A 19,422-nucleotide genomic window follows, 5' to 3' on the forward strand; every position below is an offset into this window, starting at 1 on the left:
CCATGAAACAGGCCATTTTGGCTGCAAGTTTTTCACTATAGACTGAACTCAAAGAACTCTCACCAGGAGAATCATTTCCCCTGGAAGAAACTCTGATCACTTGCTTGGAGAAAATCAATACTGTTACCAGCTTTCATAAGCGCCTTTCATTATAGCATCAGGAAAGCAGTCATTCATGTCTAGCAGTGGCTGAAATATTTATAAAGCAACGAAAGTGCCTAAAATATATTAAGTGAAGTGGTAGTCACACAGTCATGTCTGACTCTTTGCAACCCCATGGATTGTAGCCCGCCAGGCTCCTCTGTCCATGGGATTTTCCAGGCAAGAATACTGGAGTGGGTTGCCATTTCCTTTCATACATAAACATGGTGGTATGTATGGAGTTTAGAAGAGTCACCTTCCTTGTGGTAAATTTGCTTAAGATAGAATAATTAAGCCTGGCATGATATCTGATCCACAAAAGACTCTGAATAAATACTTGCAAGACAGAAATGAATGGGTGAGTGGATGGATAGATGCTTTGAGGAAAAAAATAAAAAGCTTTGAAACCAGAAATCTAGTTTTCTGAGACAGGTTCAGAATTGTTGCATATGCATACACATCTGCTTGTGTGTGTCCATGTGTGTATTTTCAAGTCTTAGATTGGCAGTGAGTGAATGTTTCCCAATAACTGCAATTGTTGTTTAGAAGACTGTGTGTTTGTGGATGTGGATTTTATATTCTTCTGTGAATTAATGGCTGCCTGTCTTCTCTCACCTGGGATGAAAAATCAGCTGGTCCTCTAACAGATATTTCTTTTATTTCTTCTCTGTTTTCTGACAGTAAAAAAAAGAAAAAAAGCTTATTATTTATGGAATTATAAAATTTAGGGCTCTTTCAGAAGCCCTAGAGTACTATGTATATAATATAACATTGTGGGTATGCTCAGTCCTGTCTAACTCTTTGTGAGCCCATGGACTGTAGCCTGTCAAGCTTCTCTGTCCATGTAATTCTCCAGGCAAGAATGCTGGAGAGAGTTGCCATTTCCCTCTCCAGGGGATCTTCTTGACCCAGGGATCAAACCTGCATCTCTTGTTTGGAGGTGAATTTTTTACCACTGAGCCACCAGGGAAAGTGAAAAGTAAAAGCGTTAGTTGCTCAGTAGTGTTCGGCTCTTTGCAAGCCCATGGACTGTATGGGTCTGGGCTCCTCTGGACACCAGGCTCCTTTGTCTAAGGAATTCTCCAGGCAAGAATACTGGAGTGGGTAGCCATTCCCTTCTGCAGGAGATCTTCCCAACCTAGGGATCAAACCCAGGTCTCCTACATTGCAGGCAGGTTCTTTACCATCTGAGCCCCTAGGGAAGCCCTATATAGAACATTAGTAGCTGTCAAATAATTTTTCCTGTGCTAATGTCTCCATGGCAGGTGAAGGAGAGGCTGCAGATGATGGGGCCATTCCAGCCAATGAACATTTTCCTCAGACAGGAGATAGACAGGATGCAGAGGGTACTCACCCTGGTCCGAAGCACCCTGACCGAGCTGAAACTTGCCATTGATGGCACCATCATCATGAGCGAAAATCTACGAGATGCTCTGAATTGCATGTTTGATGCCAGGATTCCTGCTCATTGGAAGAAAGTATGTTTAAGTCAGCTCTTATCCTGCCTAATCACTTTATTGTTGTGAATAATTGTAATTGGCAAGTGAAAGCATGTACAGATAATGTGCTTAAGAGTGTTCTTTTGCTTAGGGACTAATCCTCTTAGAGCCCTGTATTTTTAGATTGTAGGTAGGGAATAAAACGATTTAGCATGTTTCCCACATCTCAGGTTCTCTGCTAGGCAGTTTGTATGCACTGTTTCATGTAAATCTTATAATTTATTACCAATATTTTACAGATGAGGAACTTAGGTTAGGGGAGATTAAATGTTTTCCCAGATCACACACCTTAGAAATCCAAGAGTCAGAATTTAAACCCAAACTCATGGACTTCAAAGCTTGTGAAGTTAGTTTTATAGAAGGGGATGTTCCTAGACACACACGCATATGTCAAAAGTCACTCCAAAGAGAAATCTTCTTCCTTGCTTTTTCTGTAAATATGTGACTATATATCTCTCAAGGTAACAAGATAATAATTTAACAGTATTCTTACTGATTGCATATGATTAATTGTGCTAAATGACAGATGTGGGCTTAAAAAATTTTTTTTAATGTAAATATAGTTGATTTAACACAACGTTGTGTTCATTTCTGCTGTACAGCAAGGTGGCTCAGTTATATATGTGTATTCCGTTTTGTGTTCTTTCCATTCTGGCCCATCACAGAATGCTGAGTCTGGTTCCCTGTGCTGCACATTTGCACCTGTTCTTTATCCACTTCATATATAATAGTTTGCATCTGCTAATCTCAAACTCCCTGTCCTTCCCTCCCCCACCTCCTTCCTTGGTAACCACAATTTCTTTTCCCTATGTCTGTGAGTCTGTTTTTCTCTCTCTTAGATATGTTCATTGGTCATATTTTAGATTACACATATAAGTGACAGCGTATGGTATTTGTTTTGCTCTTTCTGACTGACTTCATTTAGTGTGATAATCTCTAGGTCCAACCGTGTTGCTGCAAATGGCATTATTTCATTCTTCTTCCTTTATTATCATTTTTGAAGCTTTTAATTTTGTATTGGAGAATAGCCAGTTGACAATGTTGTGGTAGTTTCAGATGAACAGCAAAGGGACTCAGACATGCAAATACATGTATCCATTCTCCCGCAAACTCCCCTCCCATCCAGGCTGAGTAATATTCCATTTTGTATGGAATATGTATGTATGTATATATACACCAGGATGTGGGTCTTTAAAAAATTTCTTTTCCATCATGGTTTGCCACATGGATGCTGAATGTAGTTCCCTGTACAGGTTACTTACCCATTCTACATGAAATAGTATTATGATAAATAGATGTGGTTTGAAGAGATGTTTTTCTGCTTGGAGAAGTAAAACGAGAACCTGAGTGTCCTTGTCGAGGAGTTGGCCGATCGTGGCACTGAGTGTGCGGTGGGAGGACTTGGGAGACGGGAGGGTGGGGGTTATCCATGGTGGGCAACTTACAGAGATGGGATTGGGTCCTGGGGTGAGTGGAACTTTTGGAGTTCAGTCAGGTAAATGAGATGGTGGGACAGGATGGGGCTAGAACTGCTAATCTCTCAGGAGAGACTCCTTTAGTGCTGAGCTTCTGATACCTCACCCAGGGCTTTGGCAGATTCCAAGGCAGTGGGACAGAAAGCAGTAAATGGTAACTGAGGAGTGCTCGTCTACGGTTTTCTCATCTTATCTGATTAACCACCATCCCATTCATCCCTCTAGACACACGGCTTAGAAACTCAGAATCAGCTTTGACCAGATCCCTTTCTCTCTTCCCCTGCAAAAAAATTCATTGCCTAGGCCAGAGAGTTTTCTGTATGCATTGACTCTGCTCATTGCTAGTGACCTACCTGGTCCCTGGCCATGGAGGGCTCATTCCCCACTAGACCAGCTCACCCAGCTTGGTCAGCACCTGCAGTTCTGCAACAGGGATCCTTGCCAGAAGATACCCCCTCATTAATGGGTCCCTGTGCCTTCAGACCAAGTGTTGTATAAAGATATCTCTTTCAGTTAACACACCTATAATGATATGATGGAATGAGTTATCTCATTTTAAACTTTGTTGTTGTTTGGTCACTGCTGCTGCTGCTAAGTCACTTCAGTCGTGTCTGACTCTGTGCGACCCCATAGATGGCAGCCCACTAGGCCCCTCTGTCCCTGGGTTGGGTCTAACTCTTAGAGACCCTATGGACTACAGCATGCCAAGCTTCCCTGTCCTTCACCATCTCCTGGAGTTTGCCCACACTCATGTCCATTGAGTTGGTGATTCCATCCAACCATCTCATTCTCTGTCATCCCTGTCTCCTCCTGCCCTCAATCTTTTCCAGCATCAAGGTCTTTTCCCATGAGTCACCTCTTCGCATCAGGTGGCTAAAGTATTGGAGCTTCAGCTTCAGCATCAGTCCTTCCAATGAATATTCAGGGTTGATTTCCTTTAGGATTGACTGGTTTGAGCTCCTTGCTCTCCAAGGGACTCTAAGAATCTCTTTAAAAGAAAATTTTTGGCCATGCCACACTGGATGTGGGATATTAGTTCCTTGACTAGGGATTAACCACTGGACTTCCAGGGAAGTCCCACTTCCTGGAACTTAAAATCCTTTTATACAGCATTTTTTTCTACTCAACTTATTAACAGTCTTTGGGAATCTCAGTGTCTCTTGTAAAATAGGCATATCAATTCTCAAGCTATTTGAAATTCAAGTGGTTTATCTATTCAGGTTGATCACTACATTTATTCACACATAAAATAGTGTAGTTAACAGTGAAATGTTATAAAATATGATTTGGAGATACCTTCTAGTGTAACTGCTGATAATGTTGATGACATTTCCATGCCTGTTGTAATAACATGAGTTCCGCATGTGAATTCAGGCAGAACATTACAGGCAGTGAATGCAATTAATTTATTGGTGGTAAGGAGACCTGTGTCTCCATTTTTATTCCCTTCATCAGAGAATATAAAAATACCTTCTAAGAGAAAGAAACTTCAGAAAATAAATGTTTGCCCCATAAAAAATAAGTGGAGAAAGGCTTCTACATTTGTCATTCAAGAATATAAAGTGCTGTTAAGGCCGTAAGCACATTTACATAAATAGAAATGCTGTTTTATAATGTATCTGTTGAAAATATAGCCTAAGGAAAAATAGTTGAAGTCCATTAAATTTAATTCAATTAATTGTTTTAATTGCTTTATGGCAGAATTGATCATAACTATATTCATATGTGGAAGGAGATTTTATTGACAGCAGATGTCTTGAACAGCATGCCAAGCTGGATTAATCTGGAATTCACATGGTGATTAGTTGATTCTAACATACTTCATATTATTAAAAAGGAAGAGCAATTTGACATCTAAAATGTCAGAACTCTGCGGAAATTTATGCCTTCAGTTCAGTTCGGTTCAGTCGCTCAGTTGTGTCCGACTCTTTGCGACCCCATGAATCACAGCATGCCAGGCCTCCCTGTCCATCACCATCTCCCGGAGTTCACTCAGACTCACGTCCATTGAGTCCGTGATGCCATCCAGCCATCTCATCCTGGGTCGTCCCCTTCTCCTCCGGCCCCCAATCCCTCCCAGCATCAGAGTCTTTTCCAATGAGTCAACTCTTCGCATGAGGTGTCCAAAGTACTGGAGCTTCAGCTTTAGCATCATTCCTTCCAAAGAAATCCCATGCCTTTATGCCTTAGGGACTTCTAAATTCTAAGTGTGAAATTGACATTTCATCCTTGTTTTTTTTCTGTGTATATAGTCAGTTACACAGTAGAATTAAACCTGTATTTATTCATGTTTTCATGTTTGCATTTCAGGCATCTTGGGTTTCAAGTACCTTGGGTTTCTGGTTTACTGAACTTATTGAAAGAAGCTGCCAATTTACCTCTTGGGTTTTCAATGACCGACCTCACTGCTTCTGGATGACAGGCTTTTTTAACCCTCAAGGATTTTTAACTGCAATGCGACAGGTAATAGCACTGATTTTTACCTGTTGTGTTATTACAATTTTCCTCTGGAGGGCTTTCTTCTTTCATTATAGTTTTAAATATGTAGTTTAGAATAAGGCAGAATGATTGTCTGGTTTGGGCACCAGCAGGTAACTTTGTCCTGAATGTAAAGCCGGCAACTTATTCTCAGGCTGCTAGTTTAAATTTCAAAATATTTATTTTTATATTTGATTTGATTTGATATTTCTTTAAAAATTGTTATTCAGTCATGAAGTCATCTCCGATATTTTGCAAACCTATGGACTGAATCACGCCAGGCTGCACTTTCCTTCATTATCTCCTGGTGTCTGCTCAAACTCATTTCCATCGAGTCAGTGATGCCATCCAACCATCTCATCCTCTGTTGTCCCCTTCTCCTCTCGCCTTCAGTCTTTCCCAACATCAGGGTCTTTTCAAATGAGTTAGTTCTTCACATCAGGTGGCCAAAGTATTGGAGTTTCAGCTTCAACATCAGTCCTTCCAATGAAACTTCAGGACTGATCTCCTTTAGGATGGACTGGTTGGATCTCCTTGAAGTCCAAGGGACTCTCAAGAGTTTTCTCCACAACCACAATTTGAAAGTATCGAATTATTTGACACTGCAGTACAAATATAGTTAAATTAGGACATGGGTATTGCTTATAAGAGGATCTTTTAAAACCCTTTAAATACTATCCTACCATTTTTGAATCTGGGCTACATTGTTACTACACTTATGCTCTTTAAGACAACTCTCTAGTTGCTGGTGTCATCCTTTTCTTTTGCTCTTTCCCCGAGTAGGAAATAACTCGGGCCAACAAAGGCTGGGCTCTGGACAATATGGTGCTTTGCAACGAAGTCACCAAGTGGATGAAGGATGACATTTCTGCCCCTCCCACAGAGGGTGTCTATGTCTACGGCTTGTATCTTGAAGGTGCTGGCTGGGACAGGAGGAATATGAAACTTACCGAGTCCAAACCCAAAGTGCTCTTTGAGTTAATGCCTGTTGTAAGGATTTATGCTGAAAATAACGGTAAGTTGTCTGTGCCTTCAGGGACGGTTGGTACAATGGGGTTGGGTGATGTTATAAATATACGATCTCATTATTTTTATCATGTGATAAGGATTATTCTCTGTTATCAAGTAGCTTTGTATTCACACCTGTGTTTAACGAGTACTTACTGACTTCTGGGCTCTTCTTGAGTGCTGCTGGGAGGCAATGGTTCTGGATAGCTCTTGCCCATCTAATAAAGTAGATAAAATGTATAAGGATACTCACGGAGCATTAGCTAATGAGATAAGAAGCAAGTGTTTGGAATAGTTACTAAGTTGGTGAGAAAGGAGGGTGAGATAAGAGTGGGATGAAACTGTCGGGGGCTGGATCTTGGGAGCAGGTGGACCTGGAGGGGCTTGAAAGAATGGATGGGGCTTGAATGATGAGGTGGGCAAGAGGAGGAAAGTAGGAAAGAAGCCTTTCCAGGTAGGACTGCACAGCGCTCGGGGAAATCATGACTCCTTCAGCTTGGAGATTTAAGCCAGGCTGTGAAGTCCGGATTGAATTCAGGGACATTGGCTGAATTCAGTAGCTTATGGTAAAATGCTGGGTTCGCATTGTAGCCTATGAATGTGACAACACTTTTATGAAACACATGTCAAAGCAGAATCCTTTGACAGAGTTATCAAAGCTCTTTTTGACAAGTCTAAAAACACCTGAACTATTTTCCATTGTTGGTTTGATGTTTTCTAGAGGTTTTTGCATTTCGCTCAGCTAACATCTCCTCAGGGATAACCACTATTCACAATATGAGGAGATGCTGTTCATTTAATTAAAAAAATTATATTCCTTTTAAGATAAAATTGCACATGTTTAAGGTGTATAACATCCTTGGAGGAGGAAATGGCAACCTACTCCAGTATTCTTGCCTGGAGAATCCCGTGGATAGAGCAGCCTGTGGGTTATAGTCCGTAGGGTTACAAAGAGTCAGACATGCCTGAAGCGACTGGCCAAGGTGTATAACATGTTGATTTGATATATATGGTGAGATGATCATTATAAGCCATAAATTCATGAGGTGGCCAGGATAGTAGATCCTAAGGAAGTCCTAATTTTATGATAGAAGCACGAAGATTTTTCTTTAAACAAGGAAGAGACAAAAACCTCTCTTTAAAGGATAATGTTTAGTATATTTATCCCTTAGATAAATACCACACTTGTTAACATATGTGTAAGCTTTGAACATTTGTTTTTTAAGCAAATGTTTGCTAGATGCCTAGTACAAGCCAGATACAACCTTACCTGCAAGGGATAAAGGTAGTTATGAACCAGATCATGCCCACAAGGGACCCACAGCCTAGTGAAGGAGACTGATAAATAAACAAATAATTTAAATAGAATTTGATGCGTCTCTCTGGGTCATCCCCATGCACCAGCTCCAAGCATGGGAGGGGGGTTCATGTTTGGGAATGCATGTAAGAATTAAAGATTTTAAAATTTTAAAAATAAAAAAATAAATAAAATTAAAAAAAAAAGAATTTGATGCATGTTATGATAGAGATTCCTGGTGGTTCAGTGGTTAAGAATCTGCCTGCAATGCTGGAGACTTGGGTTCCATCCCCTGGTTGGGAAGATCCCCAGAGAAGGAAATGGCAACCCACTCCAGTATTCTTGTCTGGAGAATCCCATGGACAAGGGAGCGTGGCTACAGTACATGGGATCACAGAGAGTCGGACACAACTGAGCGACTAATAGATGCACATGATAGAGATGCTGTTAGGATATTCAGGGATGCTAGAAGGAAAACATAACTAAGCCTGGTAGGAGGTGGAGGCTGCTTTTGAGATGTGTTTTGGAGGATGAGAATGAGAGGTATTAGAGTCAGACTTTTCTGGGCAGAGGGAAAGAGCTCTAGCTCACTGAGACAGCCAAGGTGTCAACCATCTGATATACACTGCTCTATTGCTGGGGGTGCAACAGTGGGGAGAGACCATGAAGAACCCCCGTTTGCACAGAGCTCAGTCTCAAGGAGGGGTGGGTAACTGGAAAAGAGGCAGATAGAGTCATTGCTATTCAAGGATTCTGTATGAATTCGCCTACACTCTTAAAATTTATTTGTGACCCTAAGGTTAATGCCTGTGGCACTTTCATGACTTTTCACAGACATGTACAAAGCCGTGAAAAACCTGACCCTCCTGACATGCGTGTTTCCAGCTTAGGTGGAACAAGCCTGTGCTCTGCTCCTTGTTTCAGCTCAGACTGTAAACAAGTGCCCTTTCTGTGGTCTATTTAGTGCTATGTTTTTCATATTTTTCTATTTTTCATTGTTGAAAATGGCCCTCGAGTGTAGTGTTGAAGTGCTGTCTGCTGTTCCTGTGATGTACCTTACATGTGTTAGACAAGCTTCGTTCAGGCGTGAGTCACGGTGCTGTTGGCCTTGAGTTCAGTGTTAATGAATCAACAGAGCATATTAAAAAGATGATTTTAAACAAAAGCACACATAAAGCAAGGTTATGTATTGATTGGTCTTTAAACAGAAACACACAGAAAACAAGGTTATGTATTGATCGGCTGATGAAAATTCTGTGGCCAAGGGCTCTGAGGAACCTGACCCTCTATTTCTCCTAGGAGCCATGGGCAATTTGGGCTTCATTAAACTATACATACATTGTTGTTGTTGTTTCATTGCTAAGTTGTGTCTGACTCTTTGCGACCCCATGGACTGTAGTCTGCCAGGCTCTTCTGTCTGTGGGATTTTCCAGGCAAGACTACTGGAGTGGGTTGCCATTTCCTTCTCTGAGGGATCTTCCCCATCCAGGAATTGATTCTGGGTTTCCTGCATTGGCAGGTGGGTTCTTTACAGCTGAGCCACCAGAGGAAATAGATACATTAGTCCCACAAATAATGAGGATGGAGTGTAAATGAATAGATTGATTTCAGATAGCTCTTGTTTCTGTAAAGAAGACACACACAGGGTGTGTCAGGGAGTGAGAGAGCGTTCAGGTGTTCAGGGAAGAGTTTGCTGAGAAGAGAACATTGAACTGATATCCATGGAGCAAAGGCAAGTATGCAGAGACAAGAGCTAGCAATGGAGGCACTGTGTTTGAGGAAGGGGCACCCATGAACATCAGAAGAGACGTGAGGGTGCTCAGCCTCCCTCTCGGTACAGGGTGTCACTCCTTATGCCCCAGCCATGTCTGAAAGGACCCATGTGTGTGCCTGGGTTTGGGTACACATGCTGCCTGTGGCTTCATGATTTTCTTTTTTTTACTTTTTTTTTACTTTACAATACTCTATTGGTTTTGCCATACATCAACATGAATCCACCACGGGTGTACATGAGTTCCCAATCCTGAACCCCCCCTCCCACCCCCCTCCCTGTACCATCTCTCTGGGTCATCCCAGTGCATAATTTTATTTATTAATTTTGGCTGTGCTGGGTCTTCACTGACACACGGGCTTTTCTCTAATTGCAGCGAGCTGGGACTACTCTCTAGTTGCGCTGCACAAGTTTCTCATTGAGGTGGCTTCTCTTGTTGCTGAGTTTGGGCTCTAGGGTGTATGCGTTCAATAGTTGTGATGCATGGGCTTCATTGCTCCACAGGCATGTGGGATTTTCTTGAATCGGGTTGAACCCGTGTCTCCTGCCTTGGCAGGTAGATTCTTTACCACTGAGCCACCAAGGAAGCCCCTCTTCATGTTCATTAATCCTTACTGTGGTGTGAAGTCCCAGGGTGGTGATTATTTTACAGAATTAATAGTCAAATGCTCTTTCAGCCAAAAGTAATACTTTAGAAATTTTGTTGCATCTAGTCAACACTGTTGCAAAAATATTTCCCTTATAAAGTGAAAGAAAAATCTTTCTCACATTCAGTTAGGTGTTACTTTTTTATTTCTTGTGACTAATGTGTAAAAATCCTTCACCATGTGACACTGAACATCTCAGCATGGTAGTAATAAAGCAATAATTTTATAATACAGGCAGTCCTTTATGACTTAAGAACACATTTTTGTGGAAGAACTGTACTCACCCTGCTGGGCATTAGTCAGCGGTGATGCTCATTAGCTGCAGGTAAGAGAGGAAATAAAAATAAGCAACAGAAAAGGTGACTATGAATTCCAAAGTGCTAATAAAAAAGTAAAGAAAACTGTAGTTCTTTATTGTTTTTTTTTTGTTTCAATAGAAGTTGGTGGAAACTTGCTGCCAAATAGCTTTGTGGTTGGAGAGGTGTTTTGTTAGTGATAGGAAATTAACATTCCATTGTTCTTTTCATCTGTTCAATCAGTGCAGTCGATCACTCATGTCCGACACTTTGTGACCCCATGGACTGTAGCACACCAGGATTCCTTGTCCATCACCAACTCCAGGAACTTGCACAAACTCATGTCCATCGAGTCAGTGATGCCATCCAACCATCTCATCCTCTGTCATCCCCTTCTCCTCCTGCCTTCAATCTTTCCAAGCAACAAGGTCTTTTCTAATGAGTCAGTTCTTTGCATCAGGTGACCAAAGGATTGGAGTTTCAGCTTCAGCATCAGTCCTTCCAATAAATATTCAGGACTGATTTCCTTCAGGATTGACTGGTTGTATCTCCTTTCAGTCCAAGGGACTCACAATAATCTTCTCCAACACCACAGTATAAAAGCATCAATTCATTGGCTCTCAGCTTTCCTTATAGTCCAACTCTCATATCCATACATGACTACTGAAAAAACCATAGCTTTGACTAGATGGAGCTTTGCTGGCAAAGTGATGTCTTTGCTTTTTAATATGCTGTTTAGGTTGGTCATAGCTTTCTTCCAAGGAGCAAGTGTCTCTTAATTTCATGGCTACAGTGATTTTGGAGCCCAAAAGAAATATAGTCTCTCATTGTTTCCATTGTTTCCCCATCTATTTGCCATGAAGTGATGGGACCAGATGCCATGATCTTAGTTTTTTGAATGTTGAGTTTTAAGCCAACGTTTTCACTCTCCTCTTTCACTTTCATCAAGAGGCTCTTTAGTTCCTCTTTTCTTTCTGCCATAAGGGTGGTGTCATCTGCATATCTGAGGTTATTGATATTTCTCCTGGCAATCTTGTTTCCAGCTTGTGCTTCATCCAGCCCAGTGTTTCTCATGATGTACTCTGCATAAAAATTACATGATCAGGGTGACAATATACAGCATTGTCCCAATTTGGAACCGGTCTGTTGTTCCATGTCCAGTTCTAACTGTTGTTTCTTGACCTGCATACAGATTTCTCAGGAGGCAGGTCAGGTGATCTGGTATTCCCATCTCTTGAAGAATTTTCCAGTTTGTTGTGAGCCACACAGTCAAAGGCTGTGGCATAGTCAATAAAGAAGTAGATGTTTTTCTGGGACTCTCTTGCTTTTTCTGTGATCCAGTGGATGTTGGCAATTTGATCTCTCGTTCCTCTATCTTTTCTAAATCCAGCTTGAACATCTGGAAGTTCACCGTTCATGTACTGTTGAAGCATGGCTTGGAGAATTTTGAGCATTACTTTGTTAGCATGTGAGATGAGTGCAATTGTGTGGTAGTTTAAACATGTTTTGCATTGCCTTTCTTTGGGATTGGAATGAAAACTGACCGTTTCCAGTTCTTTGGTCATGCTGAGTTTTCCAAATTTGCTGGCATATTGAGTACAGCACTTTCATAGCATTATCTTTTAGGATTTGAAATAGCTCAACTGGAATTCCATCACCTCCACCAGCTTTATTTGTAGTGATGCTTCCTAAGGTCCACTTGACTTTGCATTACAGGATGTCTGGGTCTAGGTGAGTGATCACATCATTGTGGCTATCTGGGTCATGAAGATCTTTTTTGTATAGTTTTGTGTATTTTGCCACCTCTTCTTAATATCTTCTGCTTCTGTTCAGTTCAGTTCAGTTGCTCAGTCGTGTCTGACTCTTTGTGACCCCATGAATTGCAGCACGCCAGGCCTCCCTGTCCATCACCATCTCCCGGAGTTCACTCAAACTCACGTCCATCGAGTTGGTAATGCCATCTAGCCATCTCATCCTCTGTCATCCCCTTTTCCTCGTGCCCCCAATCCTTCCCAGCATCAGAGTCTTTTCCAATGAGTCAACTCTTCACATGAGGTGGGCAAAGTACTGGAGTTTCAACTTTAGCATCATTCCTTCCAAAGAAATCCCAGGTCTGATCTCCTTTAGAATGGACTGGTTGGATGTCCTTGCAGTCCAAGGAACTCTCAAGAGTCTTCTCCAACACCACAGTTCAAAAGCATCAGTTCTTCAGTGCTCAGCTTTCTTCACAGTCCAACTCTCACATCCATGCATGATCACTAGAAAAACCATAGCCTTGACTAGATGGACCTTTGTTGGCAAAGTAATGTCTATGCTTTTCAATATGCTATCTAGGTTGGTCATAACTTTTCTTCCAAGGAGTAAGCGTCTTTTAATTTCATGGTTGCAATCACCATCTGCAGTGATTTTGGAGCCCCCCAAAATCAAGTCTGACACTGTTTCCACTGTTTCCCCTTCTATTTGGCATGTAGTGATAGGACCAGATGCCATGATCTTCATTTTCTGAATTTTGAGCTTTAAGCCAACTTTCTCACTCTCCTCTTTCACTTTCATCAAGAGGCTTTTTAGTTCCTCTTCACTTTTTGCTTCTGTTAGATTCATACTATTTCTGTCCTTTATTGTGCTCATCTTTGCATGAAATGTTCCATTGCTATCTCTAGTTTTCTTGAAAAGGGCTATAGTCTTTCCCATTCTATTGTTTTCCTCTATTTTTTTGCTTTGATCACTGAGGAAAGCTTTCTCATCTCTCCTTGCTGTTCTTTGGAACTTTGCACTCAATGGGTATATGTTTCCTGTTTTCCTTTGCCTTTCACATTTCTTCTTTTCTCAGCTATTTTGTAAGGCACCCTCAGAAAACCATTTTGCCTTTTTACCTTTCTTTTTCTTGGGGATGGTCTTGATCACTGATCTTGTACAATGTCACAAACCTTCATCCATAGGTTCATGATATACTGTAGATTCATACTGTAGGTTTGTGGCATCCATAGGGCTTTTTCATGCTGTAATTTTAATTCAATTTTCATGACTAAATAGGGCCCTAATTGAGATAAAGAGGTATAATATTGTTATTGACTAGAGGACACTCCAAAGCTGTAACATTTTAAAATTAAAACTCTTGTATTTCCATACAAATCTTGAAATTATTTGTTCTAGTTCTGTGAAAAATACTGCTGGTAGCTTGATAGGGATTGCATTGAATCTGTAGATTGCTTTGGGTAGTATACTCATTTTCACTATATTGATTCTTCCGATCCATGAACATGGTATATTTCTCCATCTATTAGTGTCCTCTTTGGTTTCTTTCATCAGTGTTTTATAGTTTTCTATATATAGGTCTTTAGTTTCTTTAGGTAGATATATTTCTAAGTATTTTATTCTTTTCGTTGCAATGGTGAATGGAATTGTTTCCTTAATTTCTTTTTCTACTTTCTCATTATTAGTGTATAGGAATGCAAGGGATTTCTGTGTGTTGATTTTATATCCTGCAACTTTACTATATTCATTGATTAGCTCTAGTAATTTTCAGAAAAGTAAACTACCCAATCAAAAAATGGGCCAAAGAACTAAATAGACATTTCTCCAAAGAAGACATACGGATGGCTAACAAACACATGAAAAGATGCTCAACATCACTCATTATTAGAGAAATGCAAATCAAGACCACAATGAGGTACCACTTCACACCAGTCAGAATGGCTGCGATCCAAAAGTCTGCAAGCAATAAATGCTGGAGAGGGTGTGGAGAAAAGGGAACCCTCTTGCACTTTTGGTGGGAATGCAAACTAGTACAGCCACTATGGAGAACAGTGTGGAGATTCCTTAAAAAATTGCAAATAGAACTGCCTTATGACCCAGCAATCCCACTTCTGGGCATACACACCGAGGAAACCAGAATAGAAAGAGACACATGTACCCCAATGTTCATCGCAGCACTGTTTATAATAGCCAGGTCATGGAAACAACCTAGATGTCCATCAGCAGATGAATGGATAAGAAAGCTGTGGTACATATACACTGGAGTATTACTCAGCCATTAAAAAGAATACATTTGAATCAGTTCTAATGAGATGGATGAAACTGGAGCTGATTATACAGAGTGAAGTAAGCCAGAAAGAAAAACACCAATACAGTATACTGACACATATATATGGAATTTAGAAAGATGGTAATGATGACCCTGTAGGCAAGACAGCAAAGGAGACACAGATGTGTAGAGTGGACTTTTGGACTCAGAGGGAGAGGGAGAAGGTGGGATGATTTGGGAGAATGGCATTGAAACATGTATGCTATCATGTAAGAAATGAATCGCCAGTCTATGTTTGATGCAGGATACAGGATGCTTGGGGCTGGTGCATGAGGATGATCCAGAGGGATGTTGTGGGGAGGGAGGTGGGAGGGGGGTTCATGTTTGGGAACTCATGTACACCTGTGGTGGATTTGTGTCGATGTGTGGCAAAACCAATACAGTATTGTAAAGTAAAATAAAGTAAAAATAAAAATTAAAAAAATAAAAAATAAAATTAAAACTCTGATAATGAATTGTTTTTTTATGTTAATATGAAGGGCAATTTCAGTTTAAATAATTCACCATTGAATTTTACAGACAGGACTAGTTTGTTTTTAAACGGAAATCTTTGTTTTTTGTTGTTTAATCGATAAGTTGTATACAACTCTTTTGTGACCCCATGGACTGTAGCCCTCCAGGCTCCTCTGTCCATGGAATTCTCCAGGCAAGAATACCAGAGAGGGTTTCCATGCCCTTCTTCAAGGGATTTTCCTGACTCAGGGATTAAACCCACGTCCCCTGCATTGGCAGGAGGATTCTTTACTGCTGAGCCACCAGGGAAGCCCAGATATTTATTTAAACTCTAAATTTAAATTGAGTTATATATCCCTAAACATTTATTTATGTTTCTTGTCATGGGGAAGTCACCCAAGTAGTGCTAAATACATCATGAGAGTAAACCACTGGCACAGCAAACAGTAGATCCTCTGTTATCAAAGAAAGTTGAAAAGAGGAAGTTTTAGGAAAGATCAGTGTCAGTCAGTTCAGTTGCTCAGTCTTGTCTGACTCTTTGTGACCCCAGGGACTGCAGCATGCCTGGCTTCCCTGTCCATCACCAACTCCAGGAGCTTGCACAAACTCATGTCCATCGAGTCAGTGGTGCCATCCAACCATCTCATCCTCTGTTGCCCTCTTCTTCTTTTGCCTTCAGTCTTTCCAAGCATCAGGGTCTTTTCCAAAGAGTCATCTCTTTGCATCAGGTGGCCAAAGTATTGGAGCTTCAGCTTCAGCATCAGTCCTTCCAGTGAACACCCAGGACTGATTTCCTATAGGATTGACTGGTTTGATCTCCTTGCAGTCCAAGGGACGCTCAAGAGTCTTCTCTAATACCATAGTTCCAAAGCATCAATTCTTCAGTAAAGTCTCCTATATATAGAGAGAGTGATGCTCTTAATAACTTTTGTGCTGTACCCATGTGATGGGAAAGTGGTGATTACAATGTTTGGGGGAACAAAGTGACACTCACTAAGTAGGTTGAGAAGCATCTTAGAGTCCCTGTAGCTAGTGAGAATATTTCCTGCAGCAGAAAAAGTGTGTGTCAGCATGCCTTGTGACCCACCCTGATCTAGCACTGTGTGTTCGTGGTGCTGGGGTGTGGGTAGCCCCATGCAGTGACCCAGAGCTGAGGACCTCCTGATACCTGAGTCCCACAGCATTTAATCCACTTGCAGTTTGTAAACCTGGAACTCTGTTAGTCTTCTGGAACCTGAGTCTGGAGAATTAGGTTTAGTGAAAAGGTAACTGTATATGCACACACGTGTATACATGTGTAGAGGCAGAGAGGAGAAATCTAACACACCTTGGGTATCTACTGCATTCTAAGCACTATACTATGCCAGGCATTCACATATGTTCTCTCATTTAGTCTTTACAACGACTCTATAAGGTGCATCACGGCTATTTTGCAGATGGGGAAATACTATGTTAGAGATATTATGTAATTTGCCTGTGATCCCTAGCTACTAAATCTGTTATCAGAATCACCTTTGTCTGTTGCGGGTTGAATGCACTTCTCGGAATTCCTGTGGTTGTGTTCTACTCAAGACTGTGCATGTAGGGATGAAGCTGGAAACTAAAGCCTAAATTGGACATGAGGAAAGTGCCCCTTGTACTTTGAAGTCATGAATAAGTTTTTCTCAGGTACATAGTGAGGTAGACACAGTAAAAGGCCTCTGTCCTATAGGAACATGAGTTCTCACTCCCTAGGCCCTCTTCTCCCCATGCTGCAGTCTTAAGGTGGTCACCTCCTTGCTCCACAGTGGGGCACATGTCCTCAGGTCAAGGACAGTGAGCCAGGAGCCTAGATATTTGGGGTGTTCTCTTGGCTTTACCACCATAGCACTCATGTGACTTTGGAGGAATTGCAACTGCACCACAAGTGGAAATTAGGTATCTAGTTATTTCCAGCTGATGTTTACATCTTTCTGCAAAAAACATGGAGGCACATACATAGAGTACGTCACACTGTTGTTGAGGTTAAGAGCTTAGGCTCCCGGTCCATTCCAGCCAGATTTCCTCATTACCTGCAGCTTTGTAACCTTGAATAAGTAACTCACCTCCTTGGGTTCTCATGTATTAAAATGGACTTAATCATGGTACCCATCTCACTGGGTTGCTGAGAGAATAAAACTGACAATGTCCAGCACATAAATAGCATACAGCAGATAATAATAAAAACAATTACTGTTATTATTAATACAGTAACACATGCTCAGTTTCAGTTCAGTTGCTCAGTCATGTCTGACTCTTTGCGACCCCATGGACTGCATCATGCCAGGCTTTCCTGTCCATCACCAACTCCTGGAGCTTGCTCAAACTTATGAACATCGAGTTGGTGATGCCATCACATGCTAGTTGAAGGATTAAAAGAAATATCACATATAAATGTTCTTTATTTAATAACTCAAATGTTTTTACCAAAACAGGGGTTGAATAAAGGAATGATATAAGGAATCTCTAGGTAACTTGTTTGTTTTACATATCAGAAGGAATATATGATGTCATTTCAGTTCAGTCGCTCAGTCATGTCTGCCTCTTTGTGATCCCAGGGACTGCAGCATGCCAGGCATCCATGTCCATCACCAACTCCCGGAGTTTACCCAAACTCATGTCCATTGAGTTGGTGATGCCATCCAACCATCTCATCCTCTGTTGTCCCCTCCTTCTCCTGCCTCCAATCTTTCCCAGCATCAGGGTCTATTCAAATGAGTCGCTCTTCACGTGAGATGGCCAATGTATTGGAGTTTCAGCTTCAACATCAGTCCTTCCAATGAACACCCAGGGCTGATCTCCTTTAGAATGGACTGGTTGGATCTCCTTGCAGTCCAAGGGACTCTCAAGAGTTTTCTCCAACACCACAGTTCAAAAGCTTCAGTTCTTCGGTGCTCAGCTTTCTTTATAGTCCAACTCACATCCGTACATGACTACTCGAAAAACCATAGCCTTGACTAGATGGACCTTGGTTGGCAAAGTAAGGTCTCTGCTTTTTATTATGCTATCTAGGTTGGTCATAACTTTCCTGCCAAGGAGTAAGTGTCTTTTAATTTCATAGCAGCAGTTACCATCTGCCATGATTTTGGAGCCCCCCAAAATAAAGTCTGACACTGTTTCCATTGTTTCCCCATCTATTTGCCATGAAGTGATGGGACTAGATGCCATGATCTTCGTTTTCTTAATGTTGAGTTTTAAGCCAACTTTTTCACTATCCTCTTTCACTTTCATCAAGAGGCTTTTTAGTTCTTCGTCACTTTCTGCCATAAGGGTAGTGTCATCTGCATATCTGAGGTTGTTGATATTTCTCCTGGCAATCTTCATTCCAGCTTGTGCTTCATCCAGCCCAGTGTTTCTCATGATGTACTCTGTATATAAATTAAATAAGCAGGGTGCCAACATACAGCCTTAACGTACTCCTTTTCCTATTTGGAACCAGTCTGTTGTTCCATGTCTAGTTCTAAGTGTTGCTTCCTGACCTGCATACAGATTTCTCAAGAGGCAGGTCAGGTGGTCTGGTATTCCCATCTCTTTCAGGATTTTTCACATTTTGTGGTGATCCACACAGTCAAAGGCTTTGGCATAGTCAATAAAGCATAAGTAGATATTTTTCTGGAACTCTCTTGCTTTTTCAGTGATCCAGTGGATGTTGGCAGTTTGATTTCTGGTTCCTTTGCCTTTTCTAATACCAGCTTGAACATCTGAAAGTTCATGGCTCACATATTGTTGAAGCAAAAGAAGGGTTAAATAAAGGAGTGACATAAGGAATCTCTAGGTGTCTTGGTTGTTTTACATATTGGAAAGAATATATGATGTAATGGTATACTAACATTTGCATGAAAAATGTAGGCTAGAGAGAGAGAAGTTATACAGTTAGAAAATGAAATTTCCTCAAGATGTTTTATTTAAACCTTTAGCATCCCAAAGCATATAGCTCACCAATTTAGACACCCTCTTTTCTCTGCTTGTTTTTCTGGAGCCCCAAGGTTTGCAAAGCCACTCCAGTACTCTTGCCTGGAAAATCCCATGGACAGAGGAGCCTGGTAGGCTGCAGTCATGGGGTCGCGAAGAGTCAAACACGACTGAGCGACTTCACTTTTGCTTTTCACTTTCATGCACTGGAGATGGAAATGGCAGCCCACTCCAGTGTACTTGCCTGGAGAATCCCAGGGACGGGGGAGCCTGGTGGGCTGCCATCTATGGGGTCGCACAGAGTTGGATACGACTGAAGCGACTTAGTAGCAGCAGCAGCAGC

At 41.3% G+C, this 19,422-nt stretch overlaps 1 protein-coding gene across 1 annotated transcript in view; it reads left to right on the forward strand.

The window, feature by feature from the left end:
• DNAH5 (dynein axonemal heavy chain 5) overlaps positions 1-19,422 on the forward strand; it is a 258,304-nt gene that overhangs the window by 232,472 nt on the left and 6,410 nt on the right. The window contains exons 76-78 of the mRNA XM_005694882.3: positions 1,407-1,619; positions 5,426-5,578; positions 6,377-6,608. Of these exons, the coding sequence (XP_005694939.2) occupies positions 1,407-1,619; positions 5,426-5,578; positions 6,377-6,608 (598 nt within the window). The remainder of the gene's footprint in view (positions 1-1,406; positions 1,620-5,425; positions 5,579-6,376; positions 6,609-19,422) is intronic.

This window comes from Capra hircus, chromosome 20, assembly GCF_001704415.2.
Source record: "Capra hircus breed San Clemente chromosome 20, ASM170441v1, whole genome shotgun sequence".
NCBI lineage: Eukaryota > Metazoa > Chordata > Mammalia > Artiodactyla > Bovidae > Capra > Capra hircus.